General features: G+C 28.3%; 1 protein-coding gene and 1 long non-coding RNA gene across 3 annotated transcripts; one reads left to right on the forward strand and one right to left on the reverse strand.

Moving 5' to 3' along the window:
• On the forward strand, positions 1–25,049 carry LOC105137148 (uncharacterized). Its single transcript, XR_844495.1, has 4 exons — positions 1–13; positions 11,918–11,929; positions 20,828–20,831; positions 24,818–25,049. It is a non-coding gene; the product is annotated as an uncharacterized LOC105137148 (long non-coding RNA).
• LOC105137147 (benzyl alcohol O-benzoyltransferase-like) lies at positions 1,418–7,205 on the reverse strand. Of its 2 annotated transcripts, none has more exons than XM_011042775.1 (2): positions 6,665–7,205; positions 1,418–2,701 (listed from the first exon to the last, which is right to left on the reverse strand). In XM_011042775.1, exons 1-2 carry the CDS (start codon positions 7,100–7,102, stop codon positions 1,736–1,738), a joined length of 1,404 nt encoding a protein of 467 aa, XP_011041077.1. In that variant the 5' UTR covers positions 7,103–7,205; the 3' UTR covers positions 1,418–1,735. The 2 variants fall into 2 exon arrangements, with proteins under 2 accessions (XP_011041077.1, XP_011041078.1); XM_011042776.1 differs by lacking the exon at positions 1,418–2,701 and adding an exon at positions 5,361–6,523.
• Positions 25,050–26,479: the final 1,430 nt, after the last annotated feature.

The raw sequence follows: 26,479 nt of genomic DNA on the forward strand, positions 1-26,479 counted from the left end.
TGGGACTATTACGGTTTTGCATCAAGTACTGTGAATGGAAGAGATGGCAAAATAATTGAGAGAAAGGAGCCAAAAGTGACGGAAAGATGCGTTAGATTCTTCAATCTTAAAAGCAGGAGACCGACAGACACGGAGTGATGATAAGAAATAAAAGGACGCTTTTCTGACGTTTTCCCTCACTGTTTTGCCTAGGTCACAAATTACCATACATGACGTTCTTTTTTTACATCATTGAAAAGAAAGAAGAAAAGAGGAAGATGGTAATTGTACTGAATTGTTTTTTTTTTTTTTTGAAAAAAAAATAGAGTGAAATAATTTATAATCAAAAGTTAGGGTAAGAAACACTATAATCTAGATAATTTTAAATAATGCGTTTGTTTAGTATTATAATAACATTTATTTTTTAAAATATTTTTTATTAAGAAAAGTATAAAAATATTTATTTTAAAAATTATTATTAATATCAATAATTAAAACAATTTAAAAATATAAAAAATTAATTTAAGATAAAATAAAAAATTTAAATTTTTACAAAAATATTTTTCAAAAAAAAACTGATACCATGTCGGCCACAAAAAAAAAGCGTGCTATTATGTCTTATCTTCATTCTCTTATTTTCTCTCTAGTTCCCATGCTTTTAACAATGGAAAATCTAATGCTTCTTTCTGTCATTACTTTTTGCCTGCTTTCTCTCAATTATCTTACCATCTCATCCTTTAATAGTACTTGAAGCCTAGCAGTAACAGTGTAAATGCTATGTGGTTTTGCTTGCTCAGATTTTTTATATTTTAAAAGTATTTTAAAAAATTAATTTTTTAAATTAATATTTTTTTATTTTTAAATTATTTTAATATGTTAGTATCAAATATAAATTCAACCTTTCTACATGTCAATGTTTCCTCCAAGGCTCATTCGAGTGTTTATTAATCTCATTCTCTAAGTTAGGTAGCTTTCTCTTTATTATCATATATTCACGCTTCACTTGAGGGATGTTAGAATCCCACATTAAATAACACAATATTATTAAGCCCCTTGGAAATCCTCACTGCCATGAGAATGAGATTAATAAACACGCAAAAAAAAAATGATGGTAGGAATATTCGGCAATGTCTAAGAATTATTTAATTAAATTATTTCAGCATCTCAACTCAGAAGATAATATTGTGGCATTGTCTAAGAATTATTTAATTAATTTATTTCAGCATCTCAACTCAGAAGATAATATTTCGGCATTGTCTAAGAATTATTTAATTAATTTCTTTCAGCATCTCAAGTCAAAGAATTAGTTAAAATTTTGATTTATAAAACTTGTTCAAGAAATAGGCTTGCTGTAACGAGAAAAAAGAAAGAAAGAAAGAAAGAAACAACCATTGTTGACCCCATTTAAAAAACAATTGATAGGAAGAAACAATGAAGATGATGATACCATGATAACAAATTTAAAGAAAATTATAGAACACTGATAAGACTTTATACATAAATTTATAAGCAATTGGAAACCCTACAGAACACATTCACTCTGTTGACTTACTTTCTTGACAAGTAATCCCTGTTCGATCAACCATATATATGACACCAGGAAGGGATAAGACCTGTCAGTATTTATTTAACCACAATTTCTTAAAGAAAGCAGATGCTAATCCAATCTTGTTGCACGACCTGCTGAAAGTTCAAACCATGCTTGTCCACTTCAAAGATCAATATTGAGACAATCTCAAGTGGGAATAAAAATATATCAAAGCCTGTGTCTTATAGGGAGAGTCGTGTGGTGATGTGCTGCGCCACTATCTGGATCGTGCTTGGTCAACTCCTCGAATAGCATTGCAAATCTTTCCATAACTGGTGCACGTAAGGAGATCAGAACCATGACTCCACGCTCTCCTTTCTTGTTTCTATAGGGTAAGTAATAGGTTCCAGAATTATTAATGTCATCAGGCATAGCCTTAGATGGGCCGGTATAAACTGGCTTACCCCAGCCATAATCCACCTGATCGAACCCAACACTTGTTAAATCTGACACAACATATGACGGCAACCCTCTAGGCAGGCCCTTGGTAATCTCTATGAAATCGGCCAACGATCTTATGTACTCCTCAGTGATCTTGTTCTTGGCATGCCTTATCAGCTCCAGAGCATACCCTAACGAGTTTAAACAGAGCTTCCTAGCACTGGTTATAGCTGCTGGCAATGCCAGCACGTTACCATAATAACCCTTTGGTAGCGGAGGGTTGAATTTGGAACGTGCATTGACGAGCATACAAATGCGCATCTCCTCATTAGGGTTTGCTTGAGATGCTATGGCATGGCATCTCCATAAGCATGCGGTTATTATTTCAAACTTGGAACATGGGTGTAAATGAGGAGGAATCCATTTACGAATGTTGGATAATTCTTTAGGGCCGATGATGAAACAACGGTGGGCTGCACCGTCACTGCTACCGCGAAATTCAGGAACGTTGAGCTCGCTAGGATCCACAACAAGATCATGATGATCGCCATATTCGTTGTGTGTGCAAGTAACACGAGGTGGATTCCTAGCACAAAGGAGTTCTCTTTGCCACACAGGTAGAATTGAAGGGGCTTGAGCACCTCGTGAGATCTCACCTATGGCACTCAATAGCTGAACTAGGCCAATGGCATCACTCATTGGGTGATTAAGACGGAAGCCAAGTATAAAACCACCACACTTCAAGCGTGTTATCTATCAAAATACATTAAGAAAATCACTAGTATTTTATTATAATGTGATTATGGAATGTAATATAGCACAATGTCAAGAAACAATAAAGATTTAATTTAGCGTTAAATTACATAAATATTATATACGAACACTAGCTGAGTTTTGACAAATTTTGTGATGGGGGAGCGGCCGCGGGGAAAGATCTTTTTCTTGCTAGTGTGATAATATAAATTTAATTAATATATCTGAATCCTAAAACTAAGTCAAACTAAGAAAAAAATGGGTTAGCTGTCATTTTCTTCGATGTGAGAACACACCAAATTAGTGGATATATCTTAGGCTATGTATCACATAAGGATTAAAGAAGAACGATAAAACAAGAAAAAGTTCAGAGGAAAATAAATAGAAAGGAGAAAAGAACAGGATGCCGTCAAGAAGAAGGAAAAGAGAACAGAGAGGATGATTGCATGCTGTGAAGCCATCGACTATTTGAATTTTGTAATTAAAATGGTTAAAAATAATATAAATTATATTTTAAAATATAATTTAAAAATTTAAATTATTGAGGTGAAATAGTTTTTTAATATAATATCAAAATATATAATATATTTTTTTATTTTTTTAAATTAAATCCAATAATTAAACTAAGAAGTGGAGTTCTGGAAAACATATATAGAAAACAGTCAGAAATGCATTAATTACCAGAGTATTGGAATTCACACTCCATCGGTAATTTCCTCAGGAAACTCGCCACTCACTCAATAAACTTTAATTTCCATCTATGACACAAGAAAGGAAATGGTTCCCTTCACCTCTAAAATACACAGATGATTTGTAATCCGTTAGTATTTTCATCGGTGTTATGTATAGTGAACAGTGTCATGGGGAAAGGAACAATTATTTTCATCTTTGGAATACATCAACGAATACAAATTGTCAATTTTTTCTATCAATATTATGCACAATGAACAATGTCAGGGGAGTGGAATGATTCTCTTTGCCTTTGAAATACATGGATGAACATGAATTATTGATATTTTCGTTGGTGTCATGAATAGTGTCAAGGGAAGGGGAACGATTCCCTTCACCTCTAAAATACATTGAGGGATACAAATCATCAGTACTTTCATTAGTGTTATGCATAATGAATATTGTCAGATTGTATTTGTATTCTCTATCTATTTATTCTGTAAATATTTAAATTAAGAGTTGCATAGATTTTTTAACAGTGGCTCATCTCTCCATTAGACACAAAAAATCATTTTTTTATTTAATTATTCACCTACTAAAACAATTAAATTCAAAAACTAACTTAGAGATAAAAAATTTATCGAGGTTTTTACATTAAATAAACTTGGAATAGTTGATCCGTGAATGATTAGGGCAAAAAGCCCAGGCCAGTGACTCCTTAAAATATGTGGGGAAAGGAAAAAAAAATTACACTATAACAAAGCTCAATGTAATCTAGATAATATTCTTAGCATTCAATTGCCCCATTTTCATCTCTTATATTATGTAGAGAGAGAGAGCAGAGAGTTGATTCACTTGATTCCTTTAAAAAAACTTAATCTTTGAAAATTATTACTCTTCTTCCTTCTGTTTAAATCTTTTGGCTCTCTGAAATTCGAAAACCTTCCAGTTTTCCCCAAGTCTTTATTTAGATACTTTCCATGTCATTAATAATCGTATGACTAACATATTGTCAAGACATTAAAAACTTGTTTGTAATAATTAACAAGAAACCGGAAAAAAAAACTCTATCTCTTTCTAAATATTATAAAATCATTATTAGTATAATTGAAATTAGACTCATTATACTTTTTGACCAAACTAATAATCTATATAAAATTAAAAAGAAATTAAAATTTTAATTTAACTGCACCTTATTAAAAACCAAATATTTTTTTTTAATTGAACTTATTATGAGTTCAATTCAAAAAAGTTATGTGGTCGTGCCAGCAAATTTCCTGTCGGACGGACTCGTCCAGCATGGGTTTAAAACACTTTGTACAAGTTTAGATAAACCGTATTTGTATAGATTTGTTTTAATTTCTTCTTCACAACTTCCTCTTTATGCTTTCTCACCTTAATTAACTTTTGAGTTAAAATAAATAAACAAATGATAAAAATCTACTTTTTAAAAATGTTTTTTTCCATCGAGAAGCAACTTAAAAATATAACTTAAACAAAATTATATGTAGCTTTCCTAAATTATTACGTATTAAATAATATTTATGTAATTTTATTTATTAAAAATATAATAGCATTTTTAATTTAATCTATATATATTTTATTTAGATTTAGATTAAGATAGAATGTTTATAATATACAGATAATTAAAAATTTTAGTTTTTTTTTGTATTTGATATTAATTATTTTAGTTTTACGGTGTTGCTTTGATTTAGACAAAAATAAAATAAAATAAATGGTTGTTGTCCAATGAATTTTCAATTATTTTTGTTCAACAAAATGGCATATATATGTTGATGAAAACCCTAATTTTTTATGTATATAAACGATCAAAACCCAAATGAACTCACGAAACAATGATCAATCAAGCTATTGGAAACAAAATATTGATCTTATTATTTTTTTAGATTATTATTGAATATAAAAGTGATAGCACACTAAACAAAATAATAGTCATGAGACTTGAATTTGATAACTGTAAACAATTTGAAAACACACAAATCACCAAATTTTCATGAAAACTCCAAGTGACATGTCCAAGTATACAATCACAACAAGGTCAAAGCGTACGGACTTGTTGGTAATAAATAAATTTAAAGGCTTATTCAAACTTGCCACCATCTGCTTTAAAATATTTTTTTTTGGTACGAAAGGCTTATCCGGCCAAGAATAGAATAATATCATAGCCTCTCCTCTGTCTTATAGGGAGCTTGGTATCATTTCTTGTTGTTCTTGGCTTCTTTCTGGGTCCTGCCTTGCCAATTCCTCTAATAGTATTGCAAATCTCTCCATTACTGGTGCACGTAAGGAAACCAAAAGCATAACCCCACGCTCTCCGTTCTTGAATCGATACGGCAGGAAATAGGTTCCTGCAATAGAAATTTCATCAGGCATGGCCTTCGGTGGCCCAGTGTAAATTGTGTTGCCCCATCCATAGTCCACCTGATCGAACCCAATACTTGTTAAGTCTGACACGACATATGATTGTAACCCTATAGGCTGCCCTTTGGTTATCTCCATTAGATCAGCCAATGATCTCATGTACTCCTCAGTTATTCTATTCTTGGCATTTCTTATCATTTCCAATGCATACCCTAAAGAGTTTAAGCAAAGCTTCCTAGCATTTGTTACAGCTGCTGGTAAAGCTAGGACGTTACCATAATATCCTTTTGGTAATGGAGGGTTAAATTTGGAACGTGCGTTGACAAGCATTTGCATGCGCATCTCCTCATTAGGGTTAGCTTGAGATGCTATGGCATAGCATCTCCATAAGCATGCACTTATTACCTCAAAATTTGAACATGGGTGTAAATGAGAAGGAATCCATCTACGAATGTTGGATAATTCCTTGCGGTTAAGAACAAAACTACGGTGGGCTACAGCGTGAACCTGGCCGTGGAATTCAGGCACCTTGGCTGTAGGATCAACAGCAACAGGAGCATCATTACCATATTCATTGTGTCTGCATGTAACTCGTGGCGGATTCCTAGCACAGAGGAGTTCCCTTTGCCACACAGGTAGAATTGAAGGGGCTTGGGCACCTCGTGCAATCTCACCTATGGCATTCAATACCTGAACTATGCCGAGTGCATCGGTCATTGGGTGATTAAGACGGAACCCAAGTACAAAACCACCACACTTCAAGCGTGTCACCTGTTAACATAATGTAAAATTAGAGAATGTAATTGATGGAATATTACCATCATTGTTTTAATTATATTTTTTAATTTTCTCGATAATAATAATAATGATGAAAGAATGAATAAACATTAGCCTATAATGTCCTATGCGTACCTGAAAAAGCAATAATGGGGTATTGAGGATCCCATCTGATCCTGGGACGTTGTAAAGAAGTTCCTGAAAGCATGGGAATGGAGATGGAATTGGATCACCAAACTGCTCAACCGTGGCATCGGCATCGGCTTCGATGAACAAGACACCCTCACCAGTACAATCTACTATAAGTTTATTGTCTGGCCCTTGTCGAATCCTACCAGCAAAAGGGTAATAATACACAAGTGCCTGCGCAATTGCCTCCTTTATTACCTTGACAGGATCTTTCCCTTGCATTGATGGATTGTGTGCATACAAGTTGTAATGTGGTGATTGAAATTGGAGGTATAGTTGGCGATCAATATCAGAAAGCTGTCTAAATTCATGAGGTGTGGCCTTAGCTGGCGCAACCAATTCTGGTTCGCGCCTTCGGACGGCGAACGATATGGAAGTTGCCATTGCACAAAAAGTGTGTTTGCTGCAAACTGTGATAAATGGTGGCTCTACCTCAGCAGTCAAGAATATTTTTGCTTGAGATGGAATGCATGGGAAGGCAAACTTGCTACATATTTATAGTAATAAAGATTGTGTGCACATGCAGTAGATGTGAAAGGTAGGAGCAGGAACAGTAGTAAATGATTACGTTTATAAAACCATGAAATCATCAAACAGTGAGGTACTCGTAACCCACTACAATACCTAACTCCTTTCCAATTCATTATTATTCTGGTTCATGATTCCCCACTGAAGAATCTTTTTATTAATTTACCGTTATACTCATAGTTTTTTCCTTTATTCTTCGCTGAAAGTTCTGTGAAGGAACTAACAAGTGGACAAATAAGAAGAAAATTCAAACATATATGAAAATTAAAAGGGCTTCTGAAAATTTCATTATAGATTATCCTAAAATTATCACTCCAATATGGTCATGCCCAGTACTAACCATGTTGGTTTTCCTTTCATAATATTGAGAAACCCCCTCTCCTTTGATTTATCTTTCAAGTTTAGAGGGGATAGATTTTGGGAAACTACGTGCCTAATGAAGGCCTAATGAAGGGGATTCCTTAGACTTTGACAAAGTTAGAATTTGAACTAAGACAAATTAGTTATCGAATAATTATTTTTTGTTGAAGAGTCTAAAATTTAGAAATTTATATTATATCCTGGGATTGGTTTTATACTCTAATATTCTTCACTTAAACTTTTATCCTTAGGAAAATATATAAATTATATTTAGGATTTCATTTAATAGTTAAAGTTTTTAAATTAAGATGATTTTTTAACATGATATTCAAAATCTTGTTAATCAAGTGATTATAAATTTAAATCTTATCATTTTATTTGATTTAATAAAAATTAAACATAAAATAGTATAAATTTATATAAGTTTTAAATCTTTTTTTTTTTTTACTAAGATGTATTAAAAAAATAACATGGAGTTTTTTTTCTTCCCTTCTTTTGAGTTTTTTGGGAGGCCTTAGACGCTGTGGCCTTCCCTGGACCAAAATGTCCGTGAATCCCTCTCAAGTTCTGCACACAAGATTATATATTGTTTCCTTAGATATGCATTTACAACCAATAATTAATGAAGGTGTGCCGTCTTCTGCAATTTAATTGGCTCTCTAACTACTAGCGACTCAATTAATCTGTTTTTATTAGTATTATGTATCTTTGCTACCAACTTCACCAGCATTGACTTTTTGAGGAGCATCAACCTTGATACATTGACATCTAGCTAGTGCTATTCATGCCCTCCTCTAAGTCTTTTATAAATTTTATTCACATAATTAATTCATTAAAAAAAGGGGTTTCACAACAAAAAAAATAAAAATCAAAAGGGTAGTTGAGGATATGTTAATTGTGTACATAAGAAAAATAGAAGGAAATTGGAGGACGAAAGGCTGTGCGATTGGTTGAAGTGAAGCTAACAGCAAAAGATCAATGACTCACAAAACAGTCATAGTTGACCATATCATAAATATATCGTAAGCAAAGTTGAGGAAACGAATATGTTTTGTCATTAACTTGATTGTTGCTGCCTACTCATTGAGAATTTTTTTTATAGGATAAAAAAATTAAAAAATAACTTTGTTATTTATTAAAAAATTATAAAAACAAAATTGTTAACCAAGTTTTACGTGAATTTTATTCTGGTTAATTTTCCAAGCTATTCAAATATGAACCATATCTGAAATAAATAAATTTCAAGTTCAAATATTTTAATTATTAAGTTTTTTAAAAAAAAATTTTAAAGGTGGTTTGATGCTCAAAGAGATTTTATTATAATTAGTATTATTTAGTTCAAATTTGGAGACCGTCTTACAAATAAATTTATTGAATTTATTAAATATTTTTTAATACATCAAACTGATATATGTCTACATGACATTTTTTCTATTGAATTAACTCTTTTATTTCTTGGATTATGTAATTAAAGAAATAAAGAAAAGAAAATAAACATGTGGAAATTAATTTAATTTCTTTAATTAATTAGGTTTGTTTAGGCTAATTTTTTTCTTAATTAATTTTTTTCATTTTAATCATTTAATTTTTACATAAAAAGAGAGAATTTTCTCCTTTTTTTAAAAAAAAAAAACAAAAAGGAGTTATTGGATTATACGTCGTCGAGCATTCAATTTAGTATCTAAAAGAAAATTCCATTATGATGGAAGGACTATTACAAAACAAAAGAAAGAGTAGAGGGACTCAGTCAATTATAAAAAAAACATAAGAGGTTCCAATAAAAGAATTAAAGAGTATAGGTATCAAATAATGGATAAAATCCATATTACAAAATAAATCATGATAGTAATTTAATTTGTGAATAGCAGTGATTGATATTTTGTATGGATAAGAGTACTCTTAAGCCATCTTTCACTTATCATAATTTATTTATTTTTTCAAATCAAGTCATCCTCGTCCAAACCGATCATGTCTTATAGTTTTCTTCGTGGAATTCGAATCTCCAATAATAACATAACCGGTCATTATTAAGCAACATGATAGTGAATAGTAATTAAGATCATGTCGAAGTGTGTAGTAAGCAATCCATAAAATTACGAAGTGGTTAGGTGAAGGATAGATACGAGTTTCCATTCTACAGTAGTTGAATGATGAATGGTCTTCATTAATTCTGTTGACTGAATCAACTTGTTTCTAATCTCAACTTGTTGAATTGTTTAACGTTCATTCACTTATCTTCAAGACCATTATATTGACCGAATGCGTGTTGCTTGAATCAACTTGTTCAGTGATTAATTTATTGTCGTTTCAGTAACATAACGTTGATGAATGAATGAATTTATTCAAATATTTAATTATAATTTATTTTATTGCAAAATATTCTAATTATACATTTACATTGAAATCACTGAACAAGCCGAAATCTGTAAAAATATAAAGATTGATCTTGCAGTTAATGGGTTACCTCTCGATTCTTGCCACCCGATACGAAGCAATGAATATATAATTATTTAATCCAGACAGATGAACATCGAATCCTACAAATGAATTAGCTTCTGCCTGCCTATCGTCAGTATTATTAAATATCAGATGCAGGTTGGTCCTGTGTATACTCTAAGTATATTCTTAATGACGAGTGCATATCAAGTTGACTCACTACATGGGTAGTAGGTTTATGTTCTTCTAACAAAAATGATGGTAGGTTTCAACTTATATTTTTATCTATTCTCTAGGATTATTCTTTTAGTTTGAGATATCAATGCTCTTATTTGTATTTTTTTTATAATTTTATTTATCTCGTAATATCATTGTTTCAATAATAGTAAATAGATTTTTGAAATAAAACACTTCAACTTGTTAAAAAATAATATAAATTATATTTTAAGATCTTATTTAATAGTTTAAGTTATTAAATCAATATAGGTTTTTGATCTTATATCAGAGTATTAATAATGAAGTGATCACGAGTACACATCTTATTATTTTTGTTTATTTAAAAAAAATTAAGCATAACATAATATGAATTAATGTATATTTACCTCATTTAATAATTTAAATTATTAAATTCAAATGGTTTTTAACACAACTATTATTAAAATAATTGTATGATTTGATTGGGAAAATATGCATGCATCTGCCTTGTATTTTTTTAGATTCCCATTACTGTTTTTTATTATAGATTTTAATTTTACTTAGCAAGTCTTTTTTATAAATTTTAAGAAGTTGATTTGATGCTGAAAGAGATTTGTTTTTTAATTATTATAATTTTAGTTCAGATCTCAAGATCAACTTATAAATAAATTTATTAAGTTTTTTAATACATCAAACTGATATAATATTTCCAAAAGATAATTTAATATTAATTAACATGAAAATACATCTTAACATTCGAATAAAAAACATTGGACATTGAAGCTTACCTACCACCAACTAACTTAGTTTTTTTTTTTAATAATTTAAGAAAAAAAAGTCAATATGCCTATTCAAAGCCATTTCTGAAAGAACACTCATAACAAATTAGAAATATGAGAATACTAAGTCAATAGTGTAATAAACATCTACAACGATGGCATCTCTTAGGATGAGCTGGATATAGCTGTTTCGTTATAAAAAGAAGACGATGTTGTAGATTATGACATTTCAACAACACAAAAACCAAGGCCAGCTACCTTTCCTTTGGGTGAAGAAAGGAAAAGGACTTCTAATTTTCTAATTCCGACCTTATCTCCTCCTCTGTGTGTGTGCACACGAGAGGGAGGGAGGGAGAACAGCTTATTTTATTTCTACCAATCTTTTTTACTTAGTTTAAAGTTTACTCTTACAATTTTAGGGTCAGTAATTTAACATGGCATGGTTTAAAATATATGAACTTGTTGAAAATAAACTTGTCCAATCAACATGAGAACATTATTTTTAATGGACAACGGACAATTGACAAGGTTGAAGGTCATTGTCGTAATGTCTAGCTCATAGGGCTTTTCGTAGAAATAGAAGAGGGTGTTAGAAAGTTTGATAATGATTATTATGGTTTAATTGTTTTTTGAAAATATATTAAAATAATATATTTTTTATTTAAAAAAATATTTTTAATATTAGGATATCAAAATAATTTAAAAAAATTAAAAAAATTAATTTTAATTAATTCAAAATTTAATTAAATTCAACTATCATAACCTAAATTTTGAACAAATAATAAATGAGGTTGACAATACAAAATTTAAAGTTTAAGAATGAAATTATTAAATTTAAGAGAAAATTAATCAATAATTTTTTAATTAAAAATAAATCCTATCTGCATATAACTAGTTCAAGAGAGTTCAAGTAGTAGAAGGGATTTAGAATGTTTTGGTTCAAATCTTCAGTTTTGGGCCTTCACCGTTTGTCAAAATACATACATACATATATATATATATATATATATATATATATATATATATATATATATATATATATATATATATATATATATATATATAATGTGAATAGGTACGGAATTAGTTTTGTTATAAAAATATGCTTGAAAAAAAAAGATTGTCATTGGACTCTAAGTTAAACCGAGTTATACAATTCAAGTTTATTATTTTTATTTAAAATAATAAAAATAAATCTTACTTTTAATAAGATCAATTGAATTGTAGATTAATCTGTTAAGTAGCAGATTTATTTGGGTGAATGTAAAACTGATTATTTTATAATAGTCATGTATTTGGTAGAATAAAGAGAGAGAGAGAAGAAAAAAGCAAGAAATTTTGTTCTGTTTATCTGAACACCTAAATCATATGGGTTTTCAAGGAATCCAAAGCCTACGACTAGGGTTCAGTTCAAGTGGGACTTCTTCACTTTGGGCCTATATTATATATCCAACTCTCATTACTCTTAAGGCAATGAGCCTCCCTCCTGAGTCAAGACTTGCAGAATTGGGTGCTTAGGATGATTGATTCTCTAACTAGGAAGAAACAAATCTTCTTAAACTCGACTGAGTCAACTCATCACAAGATGTGACTCATGATTCAGGTAGATTAACTTAGGTAAATTAAAATCAAAAGGATTTTAATAAGGCATGGAGGGGGCACTGAATTGATTTGCAAGGACTATAATTAAGAGGTGGAATGACTCGCCTCTTCCTGTTCTCCAAAAACTTCTCACAGCTTATAGGGAATAACTAATATGTAAATCTAAGATTTGATTTTGACTATTTTTATGGTTCATGAAAAATAATTTTATGGAAATCATTTTTAATTTGTTTTTATATTTATTCACTATTAAAAGAATTACCAAAGGAAAAACAGTTTTCACTTCGTGGAAAAATTTGGTTGTTTTCGAACAAATTTTTTTATTTTTTATTTTGTATCACACTTTTTTAAAAAAAGTTGAAGAAATTCAAAAATATAATGTTATTTGTGGTATCAAATCTAGTTATTAATTTTTTTGTTACTATCTATTTTGTTTTTAATTTTTTAATTTTTTAACTTTTAATTTTATCTTTTATAATTTGATTCAATTTAATTTTTATATCTACTTTAGTTCTTTTATTATTTTTTTATTAATTTTTTTATCTATTTAAATTTGATTTTTATTCATTTTATTATTATTTATTTTATTTGAGATAATTTATAAAATTAGAATTTTATTTTAATTTTATCATTTTTCAATATTTTTTCTTGTAAGCTATGGTACTTTTTTTTTAATAAACTTGAAAAAATATTAATAAATTCAAAAATTACTTTAATTTTTTTAAAGAAATTTTGGTTAAAAATAATCTCAAAATCAATTTAAAAGATTTACATAACGACTAAATGATTGACTAGTCAAAACTCTCATAAAGTTTGATCTCTCAAAATCAATTGACTAAATTATGTGTTTCATGCATACAGATCCCTTAATATTTTATATTGATCAAATATATATTATTTTAAGTGAAATATGACTCAAAATTATAGAATTTAATAACGAGTTTCACATAATTCATTCATATTTAAAATACAAAAAGCACAAGGCTTTTTTATAGTCCCTTGTATAGGTTTCTCCCTATAGAATAGGAGATACATATTGACAATATAAACATGGAATATAACTAAACAGCTAAGAGTTCTAATCAAACTCTTTAGAAGATAATTACAATCAAAGATAATTACAATTTGCTATACTTCCCCTCAAGTTGGTGTATAGATATTTTACATGCATAACTTGTTTAATACTCAGTGAAAAACTTTACTTGATATTGTTTTAGTGAGAATGTCAGAAAATTGATCTTACGATCCAACATGAGAAACTTCAATTATCTTTGCTTCTAGTTGCTCTTTAATAAAGTAACTATCAGTCTCCACGTGCTTTGTTTGGTCATGCTGAATAGGATTGTGAGCTATGTCACATGTAGTCTTGTTATTGACACGATCAAAGAGTTGATGGTGTTTTTTTCTTCTTCTTTAATCTTCATAAAATTTTAAGCTTTTACAACTAAATTATTCACATTTGGACTGTTATATATATAAACAGTTTTCTTTCAAAACATTGATATAGTCAAACCCAACTTATAGGGAATAACTAATATGTAAATCTAAGATTTGATTTTGACTATTTTTATGGTTCATGAAAAATAATTTTATGGAAATCATTTTTAATTTGTTTTTATATTTATTTACTATTACAAGAATTAGCAAAGGAAAAACAGTTTTCACTTAGTGGAAAAATTTGGTTGTTTTCCAACAAAAAAAAAGTATTTTTTTTATTTTGTATTACACTTTTTTTTAAAAGTTGAAGAAGTTCAAAAATATAATGTTATTTGTGGTATCAAATCTAGTTATTAATTTTTTTATTACTATATATTTTGTGTTTTAATTTTTTAATTATTTTATTTTTAATTTTATCTTTTATAATTTGATTCAATTTAATTTTTATATCGACTTTAGTTCTTTTATTATTTTTTAATTAATTTTTTTTATCTATTTAAATTTGATTTTTATTCATTTTATTATTATTTATTTTATTTGAGATAATTTATAAAATTAGAATTTTATTTTAATTTTATCATTTTTCAATATTTTTTCTTGTAAGCTATGGTACTTTTTTTTTAATAAACTTGAAAAAATATTAATAAATTCAAAAATTAAAATTTAATTTAATTTTTTTAAAAACAATTTGGTTAAAAATGATCTCAAAATCAATTTAAAAGGTTAACATAACGACTAAATGATTGACCAGTCAAAACTCTCATAAAGTTTGATCTCTCAAAATCAATTGGCTAAATTATGTGTTTCATGCGTGCAGATTTTTTAATATTTTATATTAATTAAATATATATTATTTTAAGTGAAATATAACTTAAAATTATAGAATTTAATAATGAGTTTCACATAATTCATTCATGTTTAAAATACAAAAAGCACGAGGCTTTTTTATAGTCCCTTGTATAAGTTTCTCCTTACAAAATAGGAGATACATATTGACAATGATAGACATGGATTATAACCGAACAACTAAGAGTTCTAATCACAACTCTTTAGAAGATAATTACAATTAGAGATAATTACAATCTGCTATACTTCCCCTCAAGTTGGTGCATAGATATTTTGCATGCATAACTTGTCTAATACTTAGTGAAAAACTTTACTTGATACTGTTTTGGTGAGAATGTCAGAAAGTTGATGACACGACGAAAAGATTGATATCTTCTCCCAAGTGCAGGAGTGTCAAATTAATAAATAACCCGGCAAGACCGGGGTCGAACCACAAGGAGGTTAATTGTACAAATTATAAACAACAACAATAGTAACAACAACAACAACAATATTGGTAGCAATAATAATAATAATAATAATAATAATAATAATAATAATAGTAGTAGTAGTAGTAGTAGTAGTAGTAGTAGTAAAGCAAAAGAAGAAGAATGAGAAGTTGATGTATATATAATGCAAGGATGCATATATAAAAAATCTTATAAAAATATTAATATTAAAAAAAATTAATGTATATAAAATTAAAAAAACCACAAATGAATCATACTTACCTAAACATAAACAAAAAATTTATTTGAAAAAATATACACAAATAATGCATTATTTTTTAAAAAACTTAAAAATTAAAATAAAAGAATATAAAAAAAGAACCAGGTCAAGCACTTGCAGGCTTGATAAGCAAGGTATATGAGTTTAGAAAATATGTTGAACCCACTATCGCTACACGACGTTGGGTGACGACTCCACTCTTTTTTGTTTGTTTAACAAAAAGATTAAATATTTTTTTTATTGGGAGAAATAAAGATTTTATTGGAGTCGCCATCTAGTAATTTGAGGAAACTAGAAATCCAAAATTAGATACTGGTCCCAGAGATTCAGGTACTGGGTTAGTTATGATTAAGGGAAGGTAAACATCACCCTTAAAACATCCTTTCAAAGAAAGGTTACCCTTACTTGTGTGTTTTTCATTTGATTCAAATGCTATTATATTTTGAGCTTATTTGCAAACTTTTTAAGATGGTTAACGTCGGTCCCTAAAAAAACAATGAAAAAACTACCCGAGTTAAATCAGGTTAACCTGTTAGCCCCATAATTATAGGTATAAGATTAAAGTATCAATTAAATGTTGAAATACTATATATAAAAAAATCAAATGTTGAGGGATCTTATCTAATAAATAATAAAATTATAAATAAGAACATGAAAGCAGTCAAAGCTCAATTTCTAGTAAATAAAATATTGAAGGACGAATTGAAGACAAAATATAATCTCAATTTTTTTTTGAAAAAAACCCGTCTCAATTCTACAAAATCCGTGACCTGGTTGTGATATTGGGCAACCTCATCAAAAGTAAATTGAATAAAACTATGAAGTTTAATTATCAAACAACTTAATGTTGAACAGTAAGATAACTTGTATCATTTTCAAAATCAATGAGAAATCCGATAGAAAGAAAATAAAAAAAACTAGAGCCTAATATTCAATTAAATAAATGTTGAAGAATGAACTAAAAAACAATAAGCTTAAACAGGGGAAAAAACCAAGCAAACTCGAGCAAATGTCCTAAACTTATTGTACTTAATCTTAAATATAAATGAATTAATTATTAAATTGATAAAAAAATTTATGTAATCTTATTTGTAATCTTATTTTTCTTTTAGAATTATAATTCATATTTCGGCCAACTTCTTAGGGAACCTAATAGATCACACACATAAGAACCATTAGTTAGATATTAAAATAAAATTATTAATAACGTGTGACCTGATTCTAAATAAATTTTAGAGATTAAGGACTAGAGTGTAAATAATATAGAGAATTGTAATTCTAGACCAAGAAAAATTAAATAAGGAATTTATTGAATAAATTTATAAAATTATCCTAAAATAATATATGCGATATTATTTAAGGAGCAAATTGATGTTTTTTCATTTATATGGTTTTTATATTTTTCTATAAATAGAATATTATGCCTATTATTTCCTAAGAGTATGTGAGAAAAGTATTATACATAAACACCTAAACACAAAATAAAAGAGTTTGCATTCTAAGGTATATCAATCCCTCTCTCTTAAAAGGGTTTAGAAGACTTTTCATTGGTCATTCATGTGAATTACTATTAGAAGCCAAATATTTAGATAGCTTGTGGTTTGTGACAACCTAGCATTGAAGTAATTTTTCAAAGAAAAAAAAAGAACTTATGTTCTTCAATTAATCTTTGTATAAACCCTAAACAATTCTAGATTTGTCTAACAGGATCCTTATGACCCCTAAAAAAATTTGAATTTATAGTTTCTACTGCATGTATGTGTTTCGAGAAATCCAATAGTTATAGGCAAAGCCTAATGTTCTTAATAGAGCTCAAATATTCAGTTATGAATATATGCTTATAGTACTTAGAAAGGAACATGAAGTTTATATTAGTGTGTATGACCAACAATTATAACTTTATTTCTTTTCTAATCAAGTGGTTATATATGCCACTAACTTTATTCATGCAATCAATATATTTAATATTCATTTGAGTTTGATTAATGAATTTAAAGTTAAGATAAGATTCTTAGGAAAAAAGATGCTTAAAAAGAAAATTATAAAGTTGTGATAATTAAGAGGTTTCTTATTATATCAAAATATTGTTCATAGTGCTCCTGGTTAATACTTCATTAATACTAGAAATTAATCAAAGTTATTGAGATGGATACATATTTTTTTTATATAAAATAAAGTAATTGTTCTACAAGGTTGAGGTGTAAATGATACCTAAAATTAATATGTATGTGTTTATTTAATAAAAAAAAACACATTGAATTGACTTGTAAAAGAAATGTAGAGAGAATTTATTCTTGAAAGGAGTAGTGAGAGGAAAATAGAGTTGGAAGAAGTTCAAGAACCATAAACTAATATCCAATTAGAACCTAAGCTCGAATATATAGCACTAGATGCTCAACTTAAAGATCAAGAAACACAATAATTCCATAGATCTGATAAGAGATGTCATACACTAATGAGATATGGATTTTTTATAGAAGCTAAAAATGATAATTTGTTCATACTTAAAGAGCCTACAAATTATATAAAAGTAATATCTAATATTGATTTCATGAAATGAGTCAAGGATATAAAAATTCTACATGGATTAATTACAACTTGGTTGATTAACCTGAAGGGGTAAAATTCATTGGATGTAAGTAGATTTTTAAGAAATAGATTAATATTAATGGCAATGTATAAATGTATAAAGCTAGATTAGTTGTTAATGGTAACAAGAAAAGACAAGAATCAACTTTGATGAAACCTTCTTGCTATAGCTACATGTTAATATTATGAATTCTAGCGGATAGATGTCAAAAATGCATTCTTGTATAGGAATATTCATAAAGATATGCATATTACACTAGCTAAAGGTTTTGAATCTAAATAATTTTTCAAAAAAATATGCAAGCTATAAAAATCTATTTATAAACTTAAACAAGATTCAATGAGTTGAAATATTCATTTTGATAAGATAATTAAAAAATGGTTTTATTAAAAATATTGATGTCCTTCACGTTTATAAAAAGTTTAGTTGAAGTTGAATAATTTTTCTAGTGTTATATGTAGATCACATATTTTTAATAGGAAATGATATATCTTTATTCCAACAAAAAAAGATTTGGTTCACTAAGAATTTTTTTATGAAGGATATGAGTGAAACAATCTATATATTATGAATAAAGATCTATAGAGATATAAAAGATTGTTTGGTTATCCCAATTCATGCACACATACACACACACACACAAAATATTGAAATGTTTCAGCATGAAAGAATTTAAACGAGGATACTTACCTATTTCATATAGGATTGGTCTCTCTAATGATATATACCCTAAAACATAAATTAAGAGAGAGGATGGAAAGGATTCTCTATGCTTCAACTATAAGATCCATTATATATGAAATGTTATATATAAGATCAAATTTATCTTATATTTTGATCATAAGGAGTAAATATCAATCTAATCCAAGTAAGGATCACTAAAAATAGTTAAAAATATTATCAAGTAGTTAAAAAGAACTAAGAATTTCTTTATGGTCTATAAAGGAGATGAACTTGTAGTTTATGGATATTTGAATGCTAGATTTAAATTAGATATTGATGATAGCAAATCCTAGTCTAGATATATTTTTACTCTAAATGGTGGTGATGTTATTGACCTTTAGAGTTACACATTCATATTTTTATATATTTTGATGATAACAAAAAAAAGACTAATAATATATGTTGTAACCCAATTTTGGATTCACTAAATTTTTCTCGAATGTTATTTTATTTTATTATTCACAAAAAAAATAAAAATAAAAAATTTAAAATATATTTTCTCAAGTCAACTGCATCTTTCAATTAAAACCGAGTCCACCGGGTCAATACGGGTCCCACCATGTCGACCGCGATGAAAAATGAGTTTCGGGCAGTTTCGGGTCAAAACCGTCATTTTTGGTCAAAACCGAGTCCACCGGGTCAATACGGGTCCTACCATGTCGACCACGATGAAAAATAAGTTTCAGGCTATTTTTGGTCGAAACTGTTATTTTTGGTCAAAAAACTCGGTCCAAAGAGTTAATACCCATATAAAGATTTTTTTGTAATTAAAATTGATTTTTAGCGGTTGAAAAGCTTTTTTATAATACTGATTTGAGTTTGTAATTTTACTCCTATAAATAAATATTATTATATATAATAAAATAAAAAAATAATTCAATTTTGTCACAGTGACGGAAGATTTCTGTCGATGGTAGGCGGTGCAGCTGTACATTGAAAATTTTGTACAATCCCGTGATTACCTGTACAATTTGTGATTCGCTGTCCCCTATCATTGGCTATAAATAGCCAATGAAACCAAGACACCGGAGAGAAAGAAAAAAGAAGAAGAGAATTCTGAATTCGAGAGCAAACTATTTGTATTACTATTTGACATTGTTTACTTATTTTCTACTTTTTCTTCACGCAAGTAAGATATTATTTTTTTTTAAACAATTTGAAAAATCCCAAAAATATCACAATCGTTAGATCTAATAGTTTTGATTTTTTAGGATACAATAGGCTTTACCACACCAAATTAAAACCCAAATCCATCTCAGCCTTTAAAATAATCTTCCCTTTGATCCTGTTGCGCCACGTCATCAGGTGTACCAAACACTCGGTACACCGCGACACACCAGATTATAGCCCAGCCCATCCTGACCGTCCGATCAACTTGCAGATCAAGCCAATCACAGCTGCACGATCTGTTCATCCGCAATCCAACGGTTCACAGGCTTTAGACGCACTAGTGCACCATGCTCCCACACATTTTAGTTCATTTTAGTTCATAATTTGTAAATCTTTATATCTTACTTGATGGTATAATTAAAATGAACTCTCACACATCACTCAACATACATTAAATGACTAAGGTTTCAATGACTAGTTTTTCTTATAAATATTTATATAGCTTGTCTAATTGCAAAATTAGTAAGGGATTCCAAACATATATAATAAAAAAATCTACTCCAATATCAAAATAACAACAAAATTATCAATCCTTAATAATATTCTAACTAGTGCTTTTAAACCATCAAATTGTAGCACAAAGAGTACATATTTTCATTCTCGCTATACTTAAACACTTTTAAATCGAATAAGTGCTACTTAGTAAGTTATAAAGATACTAGAACTTTATTTGTACCATCCACTCAATTGAAAGAGTTTGTTGTAAACAAAACCATATTTGTAAAACTATGAGAGTTAGGTAAAAACTCTTGGTATTGGTGAGGGGATATCACCAAAGTAAAATCTTGAAGAGGATATATCTTCAAGTGAGAAAAATCTTGAAGAAAGATTTCAAGTGGTGTAAAAGCCTTGATGTAGATTCATCAAGTGGCTATTATACTCCTGAACTGGGACTAATAAAAAATATGTGCAAAACCCTGAAACTTTATAATTTAAATATGTGAATGTGTAAACTTCTATGTAAATGTAATACTGAGTATGATCTCGATAAGTGATGGAAACCAAAATAAGAAATAATATATAAATATGATATATAATGGAGGGGATGACCTCCATTAAATAAAATTTGGTTTAGAATTTATAAGGACAAAGAAACTAGTAATGCGTTTTGATGGATAAAACAATGAGAAAAATGGTATGTTTCTAAAGAATAAGTAAGGTAATAAATAATAAATTATAATGAAGGATAGTATAATGAAAAGGTTAGGACTGAAGGTGCAAACACCAATTAAAAATTAGTGACATTACTTTGAAACAATAATAAGTCTGATAAATAAATAAAGGTGAAAATTTTAAAATGAATATATTCCAAAATAATAAAATGACCTTAAGGGTTTAGAACGATAATTGATATAATTTTATGTGAAGATTGAATAAGAAAATTTGGATTATAGATGAAAAGTCATAAACTGACCAATTTTACATTAAAAAGCAAAAGCTCTCAATCTAATTGTCAGATTAGGATGCAATTTTGCATGGAATTTATTAATATGTTTTCCTACCTTGGTTAAAGATCTCATCCCAGTCAGAGTTTGGTAAATACTAACGATTTAAGCAGAAAACAAATCGAATAGTTTATGGAAATCATCATTAGAAATTTCATGGAAAACAAAAGGAAATACACCTACATAGCAGTTTTGGTCGCCAACTAATTTCTTTCTCTTTTACAATTGAATCATGTTTATTTTTGAATATGTGATGTGCCTAGATGTTTCCTTCATTATGGATGATGGAGATCAGAAAACACTCTCTAGTAAGGTGTTATTCATGTTGAATAGTAGCTCGTCAATGTTCAATTTAGCTTAGTTTTATTCAGATCTAGGGAGATTTAATCATTGGAGCATTCTGATTTTGAGATATATTATGCATAACTCTAAGTTCTATATTTTGACTATTGGGTTTGAAAAACAAATCTAAGGTCGATGACTTATTGCTTTTTGAATCTATTGCTAGTTTTGGTAAAATTTAGGAAACTTTATTAAATACATGTTTTGAAGAAATTAGAATTATATGGGTGTTAGGGTTTATGAAAGATGTAATGGTAAAATATATTCTTGTTATTAAAATTGTTATAGATTAATTATGTATTTTTTATATAAGAGGATGAATAATTATGTTGTAAGAATGGGAAGGAACATTACTATATAAACATGTTGATTGAATAAAAGGTTAACTTGTTGGTTGTGTGGATATGAATGGGGTAATAAGGTGAAATTATTGTTGTGATAATGATGTAAGAATATTAATTGTTAAGGTTTGTTGCAAATATTTAATTGCACAAGGAAAAAGTGAAAGAACATGAATGGTTCATTCCTTTGTTGTATTAATAATGCTAAACAAGGATAATGACATATATAGTATGAGTAAAAAAAGAGAGAAATTTCAATGGGTTGAGTTTCCTTATTTTGGCCTAATCTTGCAATATTGTAGAGGTATGAAAATTGTTTGAATGTTTTGTTTTAGAATTGGTTTAAATTTATGATTTAATGATGTAAAATGACCTTGGATAATGTTGCATATGCATGAAAATAAATTGAAAGTTGAAAAGGATTTCCAAATGATGAAAATCCTCATTGTCCAAAATTTTAGCTATGAAGGAGAGGCTATTATCATTGTTGATTTTAAGCCTTAAAACAAAATTATTTAGAGTTGATTTCTTTCTAAAAGTTGTATTTTTATATTTTAGCCTTTCATAGAGACAAACCATGCCCAAAATTGAGTTTTATAGCTTTTGTTATGCTTAAAACACTAGATAGTGTTCTGCGTTGGTTAAGCTAAATTGATTGAAATTAAACAATTTTTAATCTTTGCTTGGAATTATTGTTAAGTGATAAAATTATAAGATTGAATATGAACATGAACATGAAAATGGGTAAGAGTATGAGATTCTAAGGAAATTCCTTGTGGTTAGTTTGAGAATACTAGTTGAATGAGAATTAAATGAAGTTTTGATGTCGGTTGTATTATTGATAAAAACTAAATCTCTAATGGTATAGGGGAAGCTGTGGGGACTAGATAATTGCATGGAGTGGCAGCACGTGTACATACTGTAGGTAGGTGCATCGCACCTTATGTTTTTAAATTGCGTAAACTTATTGATAAATTTTAAAATTTATTGTTTTATTGTTTTAATAATATTGGAATGAATATGAGTACCTTACGTGCTTTGATGTGTATCAACTAGTTATAATATAATTAAAATGGATATGAGTACCTTACATACATTAATATGTATCAAACTTGTAATGATATTATTGGAATAAATAAGAGTACCTTGCATACAATGATACACCTCCAATAGTTAGGATAATGTTTGAACGAATATGAATACCTTGCTTGCATTGTTATGCATCAAATTAATAATATTATTATTAGGATGGATACAATTACCTTACATTGATAGGTATGGAATTAGTCATGATAACTTTAGAATAGACGTAATTATCTTACATACCTCAGTATGAATTGGGTATACATAATGACTTGAAGATTGAAGAAGAAATTATAGATAATTGGTCACTATAGTGTCTGTGGCTAAGGATACATTACAATGATACTTAGCACCATGATGAGGATGGCTAAGGGTATAAATTGATACTTGACACTATGATGATGTTGACTAAGGTTATATGAATGATATTTAGTGATTATAGTGTCGATAACTAATAATATGTGTGAATGATACTTGACAACCATGGTTACAATTCATAAGATGTTAATAAGAAAAATGAAAGGGGTCGGCACAAATGAAAGATTCAGATGACATTGATTAGCTATCTGATTTTGGATAGCTAATGGTATCAATGGAGTTTCATTGGCATCGTCATTTCAAATGACATTGATTAGCTATCAAGATTTGGATAGATAATTTTATCAATGGGGTTCTATTGGTACCGACATTTCAGATGATATTGATTGACTATCTAGGTTTGGATAACCAATGATATCGATGGGGTTTCATCGGTAGCAACATTTTTTTAATTGATTAGTCTATCCTGAGCAACTAGGTGACTAATGATGTTAGTAAAGATTGTTAACATCAGCATGGTTACTCTTGGTTAAGTGAAAAAGATAAATTGATTAACTATTCTAGGTCAATAATAGTTAATGATATCAATGGATCACATTGGTATTGGCAATCATTTCTAGTGTGATTAGCTACTATAGGTAAGAAAGCTAATGATGTTAAGGGTTCTTGACATCGGCCACTTTGATGGGAAACTAGATATGAATAAGATTTGATTAACTATTCTAGGGAAGGAATAGTTAATGATACCAATTGGTTGTATTGATATAGGTACATGAATGTAATTGATTAGTATAACCCAATATTGAGAGACTAATGATACTAATAAGATTTCTTAGTATCGACAATTACCTCCCAGAAAATGAGAGGGGAAATATTGATAAGTTATTCCAAAAGATTGACATAAGCTAATGATACCAAGAGACGAATATCTTGGTATCAAATAAGAATTGATTTATGAGGAGATGGTATTCAAAAATCATTGAGTTGTGTTGAGATTTTCAAAATGAAATTATTCTCGACAAATGGGATAGGATATTTGATGGATATTGGTAATAGATGGAAAATGTATGTTGTAAAAGAGATTTATGCCTAATTTTATGTATAAAAAAAAATTCCATAGAGATTATTTCATGTCATTGTTATTGTTTGTTACTATCTTTTTATATTTATGTGTAAATATTAATTTCTATTTCTAGGTCTATCAGGATCTCGTCAGAAATGATATTGGTTTAGTTACCTTTTACTTTTGACCATGTAATTATTTGTAAATTAAAAGATTTATCTCCTAAAACTTGAAATATAATAGTAATCCGTCAATTTGCATGTATGACTTTAATCTAATATTTGTAATTCTAAATAACTATTTAACCATACATATTTATTTTTCACTCAATTATATTCTATGAAATTCTCAGAAAAAATAGTTTTTTAGTATAGAATAAAAAGAAAAGTCTTCAAAGAAGTAAATAATTAATTGAATTAAGGACCCTATCTCCCACTTGCAAGGATCAAACTAGAGCTAGCATCTAATAGTAACGTATGTATGACTATTCTTATGATATATCTATAAAAGCTAAAGGCAATTCCATACTTTAAATTTGATTTTTCAAAGAGGGCCAAAGCTAAAAATATTCAAACTAAAAAGTATCCTGTATTTCAAATTTGATCTATTTTCATTTTTTTTTCTTATATCAACATATATAAACATGAAATTTATAGCAAAAAGAAATCAACCTTTCAAATCAAACATGAAATTTATAATAATAATAATAATAAGTTGCAACTTGAGTAGAATAACTTCATCCTAGATAAAAGTACACTATACAAGACATGATAAACAATTATTCTATTTAGATTTGTAGATAGATAGATAAATAGAGAGAGAGAGAGAGATAAATTATTGTGTTTTAGAATAATTCATTAAAAATGTTTGGATTAATTTTTATTTCATGGTCAAGATTCTTGTGTAATATTTTATATATTGTTAAAAAGTCTACACTCTATTTTGTATTAACTAGGGAATTTATAAGAATTTTATTTTTGATATACTAACCATACATTCGAATAATTAACATATAATATGAGCTTTTGGCATTTCATTATAGCAATGAATAGTGAGATGCTTTGGCCTTTTTCAATTTATTCCTCAAGTTTTTTTTTTAGTTTAAATTTTTGTTTTTTAATTTCATCCTTAAATATTGGGTTTAATAGATATTAGATTTTATAATTTATTTCAATTTACTTTTTATTAAGTTATTCTAGTCTCATTATCCGGGTTTGGTAGGTTAGTATAAGTTGATTTAAGTTTTTTTATTCTTTTTAGTTAATTTTTTATTCTGAACTTCATCATTCAATATTAGGTTAATTGGCAATTAAGCTTAATATTCATTTATTTTTTTCTATGGGATTATCATGGTTTTATGACTTGAGTCACGAGTTTTTTAATTGATTTTTTTTCAATTCATTCTTTCAACATTAGGTTGATTGAAAATTGAGTTTCATATTTTTTTTATTTAATTTCTGTGGGTTTATCACAGTCTTATGATTCTGGTCGCGGGTTAGCTCAATTGCCTTAGGGTTTTTTAATCCTTTTTCAATTAAATGTTTTCTTTTTTATAAATTTCAACCTTCAATATTGGGTTGATCGAGAATGAGACTTGATAATTTATTTTAATTTGCTTTATTTGAGGTTATATCAGCCTCATGACTCAGGTCATGATTTTGATCAGTTAAATCAGGTTGACTCAAATCATGGGTTTTTTGTGTTTTTTTTTTAAATTCAATTTCATCCTATAATATTGAGTTGACTAGAAATTTGGGTTAATATTTTTTCTTATTTGTCTTCTATAAGGTTACTA

The sequence above is a fragment of the Populus euphratica genome, unplaced genomic scaffold (assembly GCF_000495115.2).
Source record: "Populus euphratica unplaced genomic scaffold, PopEup_1.0 scaffold63.1, whole genome shotgun sequence".
NCBI classification, from domain to species: Eukaryota; Viridiplantae; Streptophyta; class Magnoliopsida; order Malpighiales; family Salicaceae; genus Populus; species Populus euphratica.